The 14,210-nt window shown below is 44.1% G+C and overlaps 1 protein-coding gene across 3 annotated transcripts in view; it reads right to left on the minus strand.

Moving 5' to 3' along the window:
• The window catches only part of LOC124798240 (trafficking protein particle complex subunit 8), a 280,719-nt gene that overhangs the window by 85,761 nt on the left and 180,748 nt on the right, over window positions 1-14,210 (minus strand). For all 3 annotated transcript variants that reach the window (XM_047261556.1, XM_047261554.1, XM_047261557.1), the window contains one exon: window positions 4,614-4,942. In XM_047261556.1, coding sequence (XP_047117512.1) covers window positions 4,614-4,942 — 329 coding nt within the window. The remainder of the gene's footprint in view (window positions 1-4,613; window positions 4,943-14,210) is intronic.

Raw genomic sequence — 14,210 nt, forward strand, 5'->3', positions numbered from 1 at the left:
AAATGAGAAGTATCTGTGAGTTAGGAAAACGTTAGGTGTATGAGAAATGAGGTAGTGGGTTTGGAGTCTGAAGGATGCTGGAAAAGGTAGTGTTCAATAGCGGTAAGACCAAGGACATGAGGGATGTTTGTGTATAGGGAAGGGGTGTCAACAGTGACAAGTAGGGATCCAGGAGGAAAACGGATGGGAATGGTGGACTGTTAGGGAAGGAAGTGGTTCGTGTATTTGATGGGGAAGGCTAGATTATGGCCAATTCATTGGAGGTGTTGGTGAATGAATGCTGAAATTCTTTCAATGGGGGCACAATAACCAGGCACAATGGGGCCTCAAGAATTGTTGGGTTTGTGGATTTTGGATAGCATGTAGAAAATGGGTGTGTGGGGTGTCATAGGGATGAGGAGGGAAATGGAATCAGGGGAGATATTCTGGGAAGGGCCTAAGGCTTTAAGCAGGTACTGGAGTTTGTGTTGGACTTCTCTCCACTGAAAGAATAGTGTTCTGAGGAAGGGACTGGGGAGGGATGGTAAGGCTAAGTTGGAGTGAGGTACTCCTGGAAGGTGATCGGCCAGTTGTTAGGTGGGAGGGGGGAGTATCACAGTTGGATGGTGGTACGAACTGGAAGAGGCAGGGTTCAATGTTGGAATTAAAGTGGTTTTGGTTGGAGGGATTGGAGGCAATGAAATGTTTCCACTGCAGGGGTTGGGAGAAGGGGAGTAGGTGTTTGACAAGTCCAGCATGGTTAAATTTGGGTGTAGGGCTAAAGGTGAGGCCTTTGGATAGGACTGAAACTTCTGTGGAGCTGAGGGTTTTGGTGGAAAGGTTAACAATTGTGTTACGGGAATATTTTGGCTCTGGATTGGTGGACGGTTGGTAGGGAGTTTTGGGGGATGTGGCAAGTTGAAAAGATTAACTAGGGACTGTTTAGCTGCTATGTGGTGTGGACAAAGAGGAACACTGTGGGTATGATAGGGGTTGGATGGTGGTGCCCTGAGATTGGCAGTAGGTTTCTACATTCCTAGATGTTGATCACCTCCTCTCTGCTGGTTCCATCTGCACCTCTGTTTACATTAAACCTACCAACCACCAACAGTAGTTGCATTTTGTCAGCTGTCATCTCTTTCACACCAAAAAATCCCTCCAATATAGCCTGGCTACCTGTGGACAGCGTATCTGCAGTGACAAAAACTCCCTTGCTAAATATGCTGAGGGTCTCACCAAGGCCTTCACATGCAGATACTATCCCCCAGACCCCGTACACAAACAGGTCTCCCGTGCCATTTCCCCTCACACCCTAAATCCTCCCACCTCCCACAAAAACCAGTTACAAGTGAGTGCCCCTTTGTCACCCAGTAACATCCCAGGCTGTAATAGCTGAACTACATCCTTCACCAGGGTTTGATCACCTATTGTTGTGCCCTGAAATAGGGACATTCTACTCTAGATTCTTCCCAGCCCACCTAAAGTCGTGTTCCGTTGCCCATCCAACCTCCACAAGATCTTAGTCCACCCCTGTGCCACTCCCAATCCCAGCCCCTCGCCCCAAGGATCACATCCCTGTGGAAGACCCAGATGCAAAACTTGCCCAATCCACCCACCCAGCACTTCCTATTCCAGTCCTGTAACAGGTTTATCCTACCCCATCAGGGACCGGAGCACCTACGAAAGCAGCCATGTCATTTATCAGCTCTGCTGCAATCATTGCACATCTTTTTATATTGGTACGACTACCAACCAGCTGTACACTGGGAGGAAAGGCAACCACCAAACTGTGGCACAACATTCAACTGAACATAACACACTTGATATTCATGGCTCATTCACTACTTGAGCCATCTGGATCCTACCCTCTACCACCAGCTTTCCTGAACTGCACAGATGGGAGTTATCCTTACAACACATTCTCCACTCCTGTAACTATCCTGGCCTCAACCTATGGAAACATACTGTCTGAACACCCTCTACCGAACAGTTTCCACCCCCCAGTCCTATTATCTCCTCACATTCTCATCTCTCATCCTTTTTATTTGCAGCCCTGTCAATGCATCCACCTGTCTTTCCCCATTCCCCACCCCCACCTCCCTGCCCAACAACCTCCTGACACTGCACCTGTTGGCAGTCTAATCTTTGCATACTCCATCAGACAGCATTTGTCTCCCCCCCCCCCCCCCCCCCATTTGTACACCACAATCACTATCACTTCCACTTACCCACCCTCTCCAGATTGCTGCTTGCATTCATATCTTTTTCACTCCTCTTTTCAGTGGTACAAGAAATAAGTTGTGGCAATATTGAATATAACTCACAATATTCAAACTTTGAACAACCTACGAAACATTGCAACATCAATTGTCAACTGCATGTCTGAAAAAAATAAATGTGTACATGTGATCTCAGATTTCCTTGGTGCGATTGATTAATGGTGTGCTACTAGGCATACAGCAAAGTTATTGTTTCCATTATATCCATATTACTTTGAAGCCTGGCCTAGTCATCATCTTCAGGCACTATAAATTTTGCCTTTAAGTAGAAACAGCAACTTTGCTGTATACCTGGAAGCGCACAAACTCACTGCTGCTTCAGTAGCAACACTAGTTTTCTTGGCCTAGGGCCACTGCCCTAGACTAATTTTTGTACCTGATATTTCATTCCCCATTGCAGGAGTATTTGTTGGAGGCAATGGAGAGCAGGTAGATGATTTTCCAATATGAACTGCTTTAAAGTGTACAATGGCTCAATTACCTGAAGCAGCCAAACCTTTTTTATTTGTAACTGTCGAGTTGTGATGTCTTCTGATTGTTGCCAAAGATCACGGGTTCAAACCAATGTATATTAAGGAATTTATAAAGCAGAAGGATTGGTGATGTTTACCTTATTTAGCATTAAGGCCCACAACTTCCCTCATTTCAGCCCTCCTTTTCTGTTTAAAGTTGTTTTTGTGTTTCTGAATTTATATGTTCTCTCTAAATACCCTAACAATGTGGTGATTGGACCCTGCCGAAATTTCAGTATCGAAGCATCAAATTTGGTGGTTCCCTGTTCCCATGAATGAACTACTACTGCTAGTTTATCAATACTAATTTATCCGTGCTATCCAGATGATAATTGCTCTCATGTTCATCACGACATCCAGTGAAGCTTTTATTAGTAATTCAGATGTACATGGTTCGACTTTTGTGAAGTCACAAATAAATAGTTCAAACAGTAAGTCCAGGATGGAACAACAATATGGAAAGGATAAACTGCTACTAACCATAGAGTGGAGGCCTAAATCGGAGACAAGCACAATGAAAAACAATGGGCACAGTGAAAAAGAATGCTAGAAATATGTCAGCTTTTGGGCAAAGTTCTTCTTTAGATGTAGAAAACACGTGCATGCGCCCACGCAATCTAAGTGGGGTGGACTAGGGACTCCCCTCCCCTCCCCTCCCCTCCCCTCCATCTCCTCTCCTTCCCCAACCCACCCCACCTCCCCTCCCACAGCTTCCTGTTTTGCACCCAGCAGCTCTATCCTGTCACCATGTCACTCCATGCTCCCACAAGCAGCACTAGCATTTCCCCTCAAACCTAACCTGCTATCACCCCCCCCCCCCCTCCTCCCTCTTTCCCTACCGGCCAATGTCTCTTCCTTATCCCATTACCCATCTCAGCTAGACTGCTGCTCATGTTAGACACATTCATAGTTGGGCCTTAGGTTGGTTGGTTGGTCGTTATGAGGGAGGGGACCAAGGACAAAGCAGCAAGGTCACCAGTCCCATCAGGTTAGGGAAGGATGGGGAAGGAAGCCAGCCATGCCATTTCGAAGGAACCATCCTGGCATTTTCCTGAAGCAATTTAGGGAAATCATAGAATACTTACATCAGGATGGCCAGATGCACGATTGAGCCCTCGTCCCCCGAACGCGAGTCCAGTGTGCTAACCACTGCGCCACCTCCCTTTGTAGATGTTCCTTAGCTGAGCACATGTAATGTACAGCACTTTGTTTATTTAAGGCTGATTACATTGGTGAATCAATTACCTGCACCGCCACTGGCTCAGAGGATGTCTCCCACAATAGCAGACACAACATCAGGAACAAAACCCATGACTAAGACTACGCCTAATTCCCAGAAAACCAAAGTCATTAAGAGAGTAACCAATGATTACTTGTCCTTTTAGAAAAATAATAATTATCACGAAGAACTGTTTAATAATCATAACTTAAGTCCTTACAGGTTCTAATAAAATGGAGATCACAATCCCATGCCTTCTTCACAATTTCAATACAGAGCACTAGGTTAAACTGGCCAAGGAACTGTAAAAGAATTCTCTACTGATTTGCCAAGGGCACAATTGCATTATTTGCATCAAAAAATTCAGGGAAACCATGGAAATCCTAGATTTTCAGTGTTTTTACTTCATTGCACTATCATGACTGATCTCATTGTTCTCCTGAAATAATATTACAACATTTCTCAAAACCCTTCCATTCACTATAAAAATTGTAGCACTCTGTTGCCTAAATTTTATATGAGTGCAGCACATACACAATTTGTGAATGTGTGGTGGTGGGGAGAAGGTGCGAGGCACATAATATTATGTTCGAATGCAGAAGTATAAGGAACTGTTGTACTTACCGTGGAATGCATTTGGTGTTGTTATTTTCATAGTAAAACATAATTTCTAAGTTGGTGATGCCTCTATAGTCAGGTGCACGAAGCCACATGGATTCCATGTGTTTCTGACCGGGTGCAAGTTGCCCACCCGGAAGGGAAATTTTTATGACTTCTGGAATAGTCCCCTGTCCAGTATCACAAACTGGATAACCAGCACATGAAATCAATTCTGGTACAGATGATGCAAGATATAAATTACTCAATGGAGCACTACCAATGTTCTTGAAACGTATGCTAACATTCTGCATTTCACCACAAAGCATCTGTGAACTCATATTTTGAAATGATACCTGCAAAAGTGAAATGAGATACATTATAATAATACTACTTCAAATATATTATGGCAACTACAGAAAACTAGGTCTTGAAAACTATCCATTTAATGAAAGCACTTTAGAAATTATTGAGTTCTGGATGATTTAAAAGTTGACTTCATCCAAACAAATGGAAAGACGAAATGGTGCTCAATGTTAGATAGCTCAGAATTTCAATAACGGTTCAGAATCGTATGTACAAATTAAGGCTAGAGGTTCAGTCTTGTAACTGACAATACCAATGCAGAAAAAGTTTTTTATTACTGCGTTCCTTACTACTGTTAATAATGAATATACAGTTGCAAAAAACAATTAAAAACTGACACGTAAAGAGTTCAACATGTGGCATCTTAAGAAATTACAACACATGAGAATGGGAGAGTTGACATTTATTACTTTTACTGTGCAAACAGGTTACCCTATGTAACAGGACAATAAATTGAAGAAAAGAGCCAAGTGCTTACAAAGCTTCAACTGAGGGTTCACTCAGCTCTCTCCAACACAGGAGTGGACCGTGTTGGTGAAGGATGTTTGTTGTTGTCGCTGTTGTTGTTGTTGTTGTGGTCTTCAGTCCTGAGACTGGTTTGATGCAGCTCTCCATGCTACTCTATCCTGTGCAAGCTTCATCATCTCCCAGTACCTACTACAACCTACACCCTTCTGTATCTGTTTAGTGTATTCATCTCTTGGTCTCCCTCTACAATTTTTACCGTCCACGCTGCCCTCCAATACCAAATTGGTGATCCCTTGATACCTCAGAACATGTCCTACCAACCGATCCCTTCTTCTAGTCAAGTTGTGCCACAAACGTCTCTTCTCCCCAATCCTATTCAGTACCTCCTCATTAGTTATATGATCTACCCACCTAATCTTCAGCATTCTTCTATAGCACCACATTTCGAAAGCTTCTATTCTCTTCTTGTCTAAACTATGTATCGTCCATGTTTCACTTCCATACATGGCTACACTCCATACATATACTTTCAGAAACGACTTCCTGACCCTTTAATATATATTCAATGTTAACAAATTTCTCTTCTTCAGAAACGCTTTCCTTGCCATTGCCAGTCTACATTTTATATCCTCTCTACTTCGACCATCATCAGTTATTTTGCTCCCCAAATAGCAAAACTCCTTTACTACTTTAAGTGTCTCATTTCCTAATCTAATTCCCTCAGTATCACCCGACTTAATTCGACTACATTCCATTATCCTCGTTTTGCTTTTGTTAATGTTCATCTTATATCCTCCTTTCAAGACACTATCCATTGGGTTCAACTGCTCTTCTAAGTCCTTTGCTGTCTCTGACAGAATTACAATGTCATCGGCGAACCTCAAAGTTTTTATTTATTCTCCATGGATTTTAATACCTACTCCAAATTTTTCTTTTGTTTCCTTCACTGCTTGCTCAATATACAGATTGAATAACATCGGGGAGAGGCTACAACCCTGTCTCACTCCCTTCCCAACCACTGCTTCCCTTTCATGCCCCTCAACTCTTATAACTGCCATCTGGTTTCTGTACAAATTGTAAATAGCCTTTCGGTCCCTGTATTTTACCCCTGCCACCTTCAGAATTTGAAAGAGAGTACTCCAGTCAACATTATCAAAAGCTTTCTCTAAGTTTACAAATGCTAGAAACGTAGGTTTGCCTTTCCTTAGTCTAGCTACTAAGATAAGTCATAGGGTCAGTATGGCCCCACGTGTTCCAACATTTCTACGAAATCCAAACTGATCTTCCCCGAGGTCAGCTTCTACTAGTTTTTCCATTTGTCTGTAAAGAATTTGCGTTAGTATTTTGCATCCGTGTCGTCTTAAACTGATTGTTCGGTAATTTTCACATCTGTCAGCACGTGCTTTCTTTGGGATTGGAATTATTATATTCTTCTTGAAGTCTGAGGGTATTTCGCCTGTCTCATACATCTTGCTCACCAGATGGTAGAGTTTTGTCAGGACTGGCTCTCTCAATGCCGTCAGTAGTTCTGATGGAATGCTGTCTACTCCCGGGGACGACCAGAACTGATCCACATTGCCATTGCCACTGACAGCCACGTATCTCCCCCTCTTCAGCTTCTTTTCCCCACACTACAGCTTTCTCAATCCTTTAACCTCCCACCACATGCATCCAGCACTCACATGAAGAGAGACAGAAAGCAGTTTTCTGACCTTTTAAGTTTACATATGCACCATCCATCATTCACGTGCAAGAAAGTGGCGGCCATTCTTCATTTCTCGTTTGTCATTTACATTCTCTTAACGAATAAAACAGACACATCAACTGTGTACACAAGTTTTTTCTTCACCACCTTGTGATTTAATAACTGACATTTTACACTTTCTGGTAATATATCTCTCATGGAATCTTTCAACCCACATGACATAAGGGCACAAAGATTGTAAAGGACATCCTCCCGAGATAGGAAGACTTTGAAAAAGAGCTGCATAACACAGATCACAATCCAGTAACTTTGGAACGTGAATTATTGTACAGTGTGGATGATGATGATGATGATGATGAAAACTAGATGACTTACAAACTCATCATATTAAAATTAAAAAGCATGAATGAAGCTGAGAGGGGACAGTACCGGCTAGATGCAACTACAAAAAGAGTATACAACAGTATTCAATATCTTGGACCATTTTCAGTCTGTATTTAGAAAATACAATGACCACTGACTGCTAGATTTATTTATTTATTTGGGTCAGAAGCCATACAAAACTCTAAATCACATGACTGTACACTATTAAGAGATACTAGAAAATCAACATTTACATTATTTACAATTTACATAGATTACATAATTAACTAAATGATCTTCACCGAGAATTGAGCAACAGCAACTGCTCCCCCTTCAGCCTTCATCAGCTCTTCATTGCTACATGACTGCAAGGGCAGTGGCACAGGTGATCCACTTTCTGTGCTATTATTTATTCACATTGTGCTGGTACTTTGGAAAATGCCCATTTGACAAGGTTGTCCTTGGAGTTAACAACACTTGACCTTTGTCTGCTCAATGATCTCCAGGAGAACCTATCTAAAGTACCTCCAGTTGGTAGACACTCAGCAGATTTCATGCATGTCTGTAGTTGGACACTTCTACCTACACTTACTTGTTCTCTGGCAGCAAGGTAAGATATAATGCTGACAATGAACTAGGGAAACTACAACTGGATTTCAACCTAGATCTCGGTGGTCGATGGCTACAGAGAGATTTTAGGTAACAAGGGAGTAAAAATTGGAATAAGAATAATATTGTGTTTGAGATTTGATGATGACATGGTCTTTCTAGCAACAGACAAAAAAGAATTACAGGATATAGTTGAAGTTCAGGGAAAGATTAATGGAATGAAAATCACTACTAATAAAACAAAAGTAATGCCACTAACAAGAAATAAAAGGGTGAAGGTAACACTGAATAGTGGAATAGTACAACATGTGCAAAGTTTTAGATCCCTACGAAGCAGGATACAAACCAAATGGAAGAGCAACATTGAAGCTGAAACAAGGATAGCAATGGCGAAAGTGGTATTTTGTAAGAAAAAGAGAATTTTCTGCAACAATATGAACAAAGATTTGAAGGAAAAAACTAATAAAATGCTTTGACACATCTGGATTCTAGGATATGGGGAGATGCACCAGGCCTGGGTTGAATCTGTCCTGCAAATTAAAGGCAAGGGACTGTATGCTGGCCACCATGGATGTGGTTTTTAGGCAGTTTCCTCACATCTGGCTTGGTGTATACCAAGCTGGTACCAATGCATTGTCTCAGATACACAATTTGCAAACATACAGAAAGCTCCACATACTTTCACACGAGATAACACTACACAGAGACACAGTAATTGTGCCACAAATTCCACACTGTGGGAGAGAGAGTGCAAGAAGGGCATCCAGCCACACTTTATCTCTAACTCTGCAAACTCCAATAATTAACATGCCAACCCCATGAGGGAATAAAGGCCAGCTACGCATCCTCTCTATCTTCATACAATTTTCACAATGGCCACAGTAATGTCTACTACTCTGTTATGTTTCCTCCTCCATCTTTTCGTTTACTTGTGTCTCAGAATAATTCTCAGTATTTAATTCTACAGCGCTTACAGAGCAATTTTTGAATGGTTTTTCTATTAAAAGTCCATGTCTCACTGCTAAAAGACAAAAATAGTAAAATTTTACAATTTTAACCTTTCCTTTTCAGATGAATGGGAAGCATGACTTTGAAACCTCTTCTTTACTACAAGCATTCTAGGCCATATTTTACTCTGTTCATTTTTCTTCTTCCTGTCCATTCACTGTTTGTCTTCATATCTATTTTTGAACTTACTTTATTAAATTCTTTCATTCACTGTTCATGTTTGATTACACTAGAGGCTGTTGTTGCAGTCTTCAGTCTGAAGAATGGTTGGATGCACTCCATTCGATTCTAACGTGTGTAAATCTCTACATTAACCCCCTCCCCCTCTCATTTTGGTGATAGTTAATCTCCCAGGCTGATTCTTCTTTCAGTATTGAATTTCTCAATAATATGATGAAATCTAATAGAAGCTATTGTACTGACATACATTTCCTTCATGATAACAACACTGGTTGGACAATGTCTTGTGTAACTGACCCTGTTCCAGACATTTCCATGTTACATGACAACACACAACCCCTCTGCAAAGTCACTCCTGGACAGATGCTTGCAAAGATCAGCACAGTGGAATCACGCATGGCACCCGCTGTGTGTAGTTGTCGCCACGAGTTTTATTCGAGCGACCTGGTGTCTATTCTGTAATTACACTGCAGCCACCAGTACCTGTTCTGGGTTCTGAACAAATGACAACTGCCCGTTTGCTCAGGCACTTCACAGCTCTGCAATTGGTCACCTCCGTGAGACTTTGTCACCAGGATTCTGCTGCCACCTCATGGACGTGGCATGACAGGCTACCATGCAGCTCTGTGCCTTCAGAATCTGCGAGCTGCCAGCTGCCGCTCACAGGCCATCAGTCCAATGTTACATCCTGGGCAACACTGGGACCTGCCATTCAGGACAGCCGTGTCCAGTGTGTGGCCGCCACCACTGACTCAGCGCCAGAATGCCACTGCTGTTAGCTCAGCGTGCCACCTCCCCTGTCGCAGGCCACATGCTATGTCTCTCTCGCCTACCACTATGCCAGGAAATAATATAAGATAACTGCAGACCATCTCGGAGCCAAGAATACACCCAAATGACTGTTAAAATGTAATGGACTGATAAATAATTTTTTATGTTCAGTATATGTTTGTCTGCAGTTTCACACACTGCAACACCTGTATCCCATGCTGGCAAAGCCCCAGATGGGAGTCAAGACCACGCACCCACCCACCCACACACCACATTTCTTAATACAAAACTTATTGAAAACAAGTTAAATATTTTCTGTAGATCTATACTGGTGATTACACTTAAGTGACTGAAGTCATGAGACTCTTCCTATATTGTCGCTCATGTCCTTTTGACCAGCATAGTGCAATAACTCGATGTGGTATAGTCTCAACAAGTCATTGGAAGTCCCCTGCAGAAATATTGAGCCATGCTGCATCTATAACCGTCCATAATTGGGAAAGAGTTGGTGGTGCAGGATTTTGTGCATGAACTGACATCTCAATTATGTCCAAAAATGTTCTATGGGATTCATGTTGGGTGATCTGTGTGGCCAAACCATTCACAACTGTCCAGAATGTTCTTCAAACTGATGGTGATAGTTTTAGGGACCTTTTTTTGTGGGGTTTTAGGGCGCTCAACTACTAAGGTCATTAGCACCCAGTCACAAATGTAAGTGTACATATAATCTGGTAAATCTCAAGGGGGGGAGGAACACCAGAAAGTTCTTAGAAAGATGCAGATAAAATAATTAAAAGAGTTAGATGTCTTTGGACAAGTCCGTCAAAGTAATAAAATGAAGAACACGAGCAGCTGCTCGAGTGTCATCAGCTAAAATTTCTTGTAAGGTAGATGGCAGAGACAGGACAACACGAGATTGATTAAAACGGGGATACGACAACAAAACATGGCGCACTGTCAATGCATGACCACAAGGGCACTGCGGGGGGGGGTCACCAGATAGCAGGTAGCGGTGGCTAAACCGGCAATGCCCAATCCGCAACCTGGCCAAAACGACCTCCTCTCGTCGAGATGGTGAGGAGGAAGTTGTCCAAGCTGTTGGGAACGGTTTTATGGCCCGGAACTTATTTTCGTGAAGTGACGACCAAGTATCCCACCATAATGACACAAACCTCTTACAAACAACCCCACTAATGTCAGACGATGGGACACAAAGGGAGGCTGGCCGAGGCAGGAGGACTGCAGCCTTGGCCGCAGCATCAGCAGCCTCATTCCCAGGCACTCCTACATGGCCTGGAACCCACATAAAACTAACAGGAGAGCCATCATCAGCAAAAGAATGGAGGGATTGCTGGATCCGTTGCACCAAGGGATGGAACGGATATGGAGCTCCAAGGCTCTGAAGAGCACTGAGTGTATCAGAGCAGAGTACATACGGAGAATGGTGGTGGCGGCGGACATACTGAACGGCCTGATAGAGAGCAAAAAGCTCGGCCGTAAAGCTGGAACACTGGTCGAGGAGCCAGTATTTAAAGCTGATGTCCCCAACGACAAAGGCACAGCCGACACCATCATCAGTTTTGGAGCCATCAGTGTAAATAAAGGTGTTACTGGCGAGTCGCGCATGAAGTTGGACAAACCATGAGCAATACACTGCATCTGGAGTACCCTCCTTCGGGAGCAAGCTGAGGTCAAGATGAATGGGAACCGGAGCCTGGAGCCAAGGTGGTGTCAGGCCTCTCTGAAGATGGTAGGGAGGGCAAAATCCAATTGTCGAAGCAGGCGATGAAAGCGGACTCCAGGGGGCAGCAGGGCAGACACATACAACCCATACTGACGGTCGAGAGAATCGTCGAAGAAGTACTGATAAGAGGGGTGGTCGGGCATTGACAACAGCTGGCAGGCATACTGACAAAGCAATACGTCGCGCCAGTAGGTCAATGGTAATTCGGCAGCTTCAGCATAAAGACTCTCGACAGGACTAGTACAGAATGCTCTGGTCGCAAGACGTAACCCCCGATGATGGATGAGTTGAGACGGCATAAGAGGGATGGCCGGACTATGGACTGATATAAGCGAAGCAGGACAGTGCGATCCGCTCCCCAAGATGAACCACTAAGAACACGGAGGACATTAAGTGAGCGTGTATAATGGGCAGCCAAATAAGAGACATGTGGAGACCAACAAAGTTTCCTGTCCAGAGTGAGCCCTAAAACCTTCGTTGTCTCTATGAATGGGAGAACAACGGGACTGAGATGTAAGGATGGTGGAAGGAATGCTTTATATCGCCGAAAGTTGATGCAAACTGTCTTTTCTTCTGAGAACCGGAAGCCATTAGCCACACTCCATGAGTATAGGCTGTCAAAGACAACGCTGAAGGCAGTGCTGCAGGAGGCATGTTCTCTGGGCACTGCAGTAGATTGCGAACTCATCGACGAAAAGAGAGCCGGAGACGTTAGGTGGAATGCAATCCATAATTGGATTGATCCCTATGGCAAAAAGGGCTACGCTCAAAACGGAGCCCTGAGGCACTCCGTTCTCCTGGAGGAAGACATTGGACAATACGGAACCCACATATACCCTAAACATTCAATTTGTTAAAAATGAATCAATAAAAAGGGGCAGGCGACTACATAGACCCCACCTGCGCATAGTGCGGAGGATACCTCCTCTCCAACAGGTATCGTAAGCCTTCTCCAAATCGAAGAACACATCTACCGTTTGGCGCTTTCGCAAAAAGTTGTTCATGATGAACGTCAACAAGGTCACAAGGTGGTCAACAGCGGAGCGGCGTCGACGAAAACCGCATTGAACATTGGTAAGTAGCTGTTGATAATCAAGAATCCAAACCAACCGAGTGTTAACCATGTGCTCCATCACCTTACAGACACAGGTTGTAAGAGAATTGGGTTGGTAACTAGAAGGAGGGTGTCTATCCTTCCCGGGTTTAGGTATGGGAACGACGACGGCCTCATGCCAACGCATGGGGACCTGACCTTCGGTACAGACGCGATTATAGGTATGAAGAAGAAAGCATTTGCCTGCCGGAGAAAGGTGTGTCAGCATCTGAACGTGAATGGCATCTGGACCCGGAGCAGAGGACCGGGACAGTGCAAGTGCACGGTCGAGTTCCCGCATGGTAAAGGGGGCATTATAATCTTCCCGATTCAGCGAGTGGAAGGAAGGTCGCCGAGCCTCTTCTGCCTCTTTTCTGGGAAGGAAGGCAGGGTGGTAATGGGTGGAGCTTGAAACCTCCGTGAAAAAGCTGCCGAAGGCGTTGGAGACATCCACAGGGTCCACAAGTACCTCATTACCTGGAGTCAGGCCAGGTATCACGGAGTGGGCCTTAATGCCCGACAGCAGGCGCAGGCCACCCCAGACGACAGAAGAGGGAGTAAAACTGTTAAAGGAGCTTGTGAAAGAGGCCCAACAAGCTTTTTTGTTGTCTTTGATGACTCAACGACATTACGCTTGGAGCCGTTTGTAATTAATACAATTTGCCAGCTTAGGATGGCGGCGAAAGGTGCGTAAAGCACGTCGTCGAGCATGGATAGCGTCTCTGCAAGCCTCATTCCACAAGGGGACTGAAACGTGTCGTGAAGAAGAGGTAGTACGAGGAATGGAACGTTCGGCAGCATTGATGATAACAGCCGTGAGGTATTTGACCTGACTGTCACAGCTGAGAAAATCTTGGTCCGGAAAGGTCACCAGGGAGGAGTAATAATAATAATAATAATACTAATAATAATAATAATAATAATGGCGTGTGACGAGGGCCTCCCGTCACGTAGACCGCTCGCCTGGTGCAAGTCTTTCGATTTGACGCCACTTCGGCGACTTGCGCGGCGATGTGGATGAAATGATGATGATTAGGACAGCACAACAGTCAGTCCCTGAGCGGAGAAAATCTCCGACCCAGCCAGGAATCGAACACGGGCCCTTAGGATTGACAATCTGTCGCACTGACCACTCAGCTAATGGGGGCGGACAGGGAGGAGTAAAGTCCCCAGTCAGTTTTCAGTATGTTCCAGCTTGAAGGACGTGGGGATGGGGTGTGGTGCAGGAGACGAACGACACAGGGGAAATGGTCACTCAAATAGGTGTCAGGCAAGAGTGGTAGAACAGATCGAGAGGTCCAAGTGGGAGAAGGTATG

Source organism: Schistocerca piceifrons, chromosome 5, assembly GCF_021461385.2.
Source record: "Schistocerca piceifrons isolate TAMUIC-IGC-003096 chromosome 5, iqSchPice1.1, whole genome shotgun sequence".
NCBI lineage: Eukaryota > Metazoa > Arthropoda > Insecta > Orthoptera > Acrididae > Schistocerca > Schistocerca piceifrons.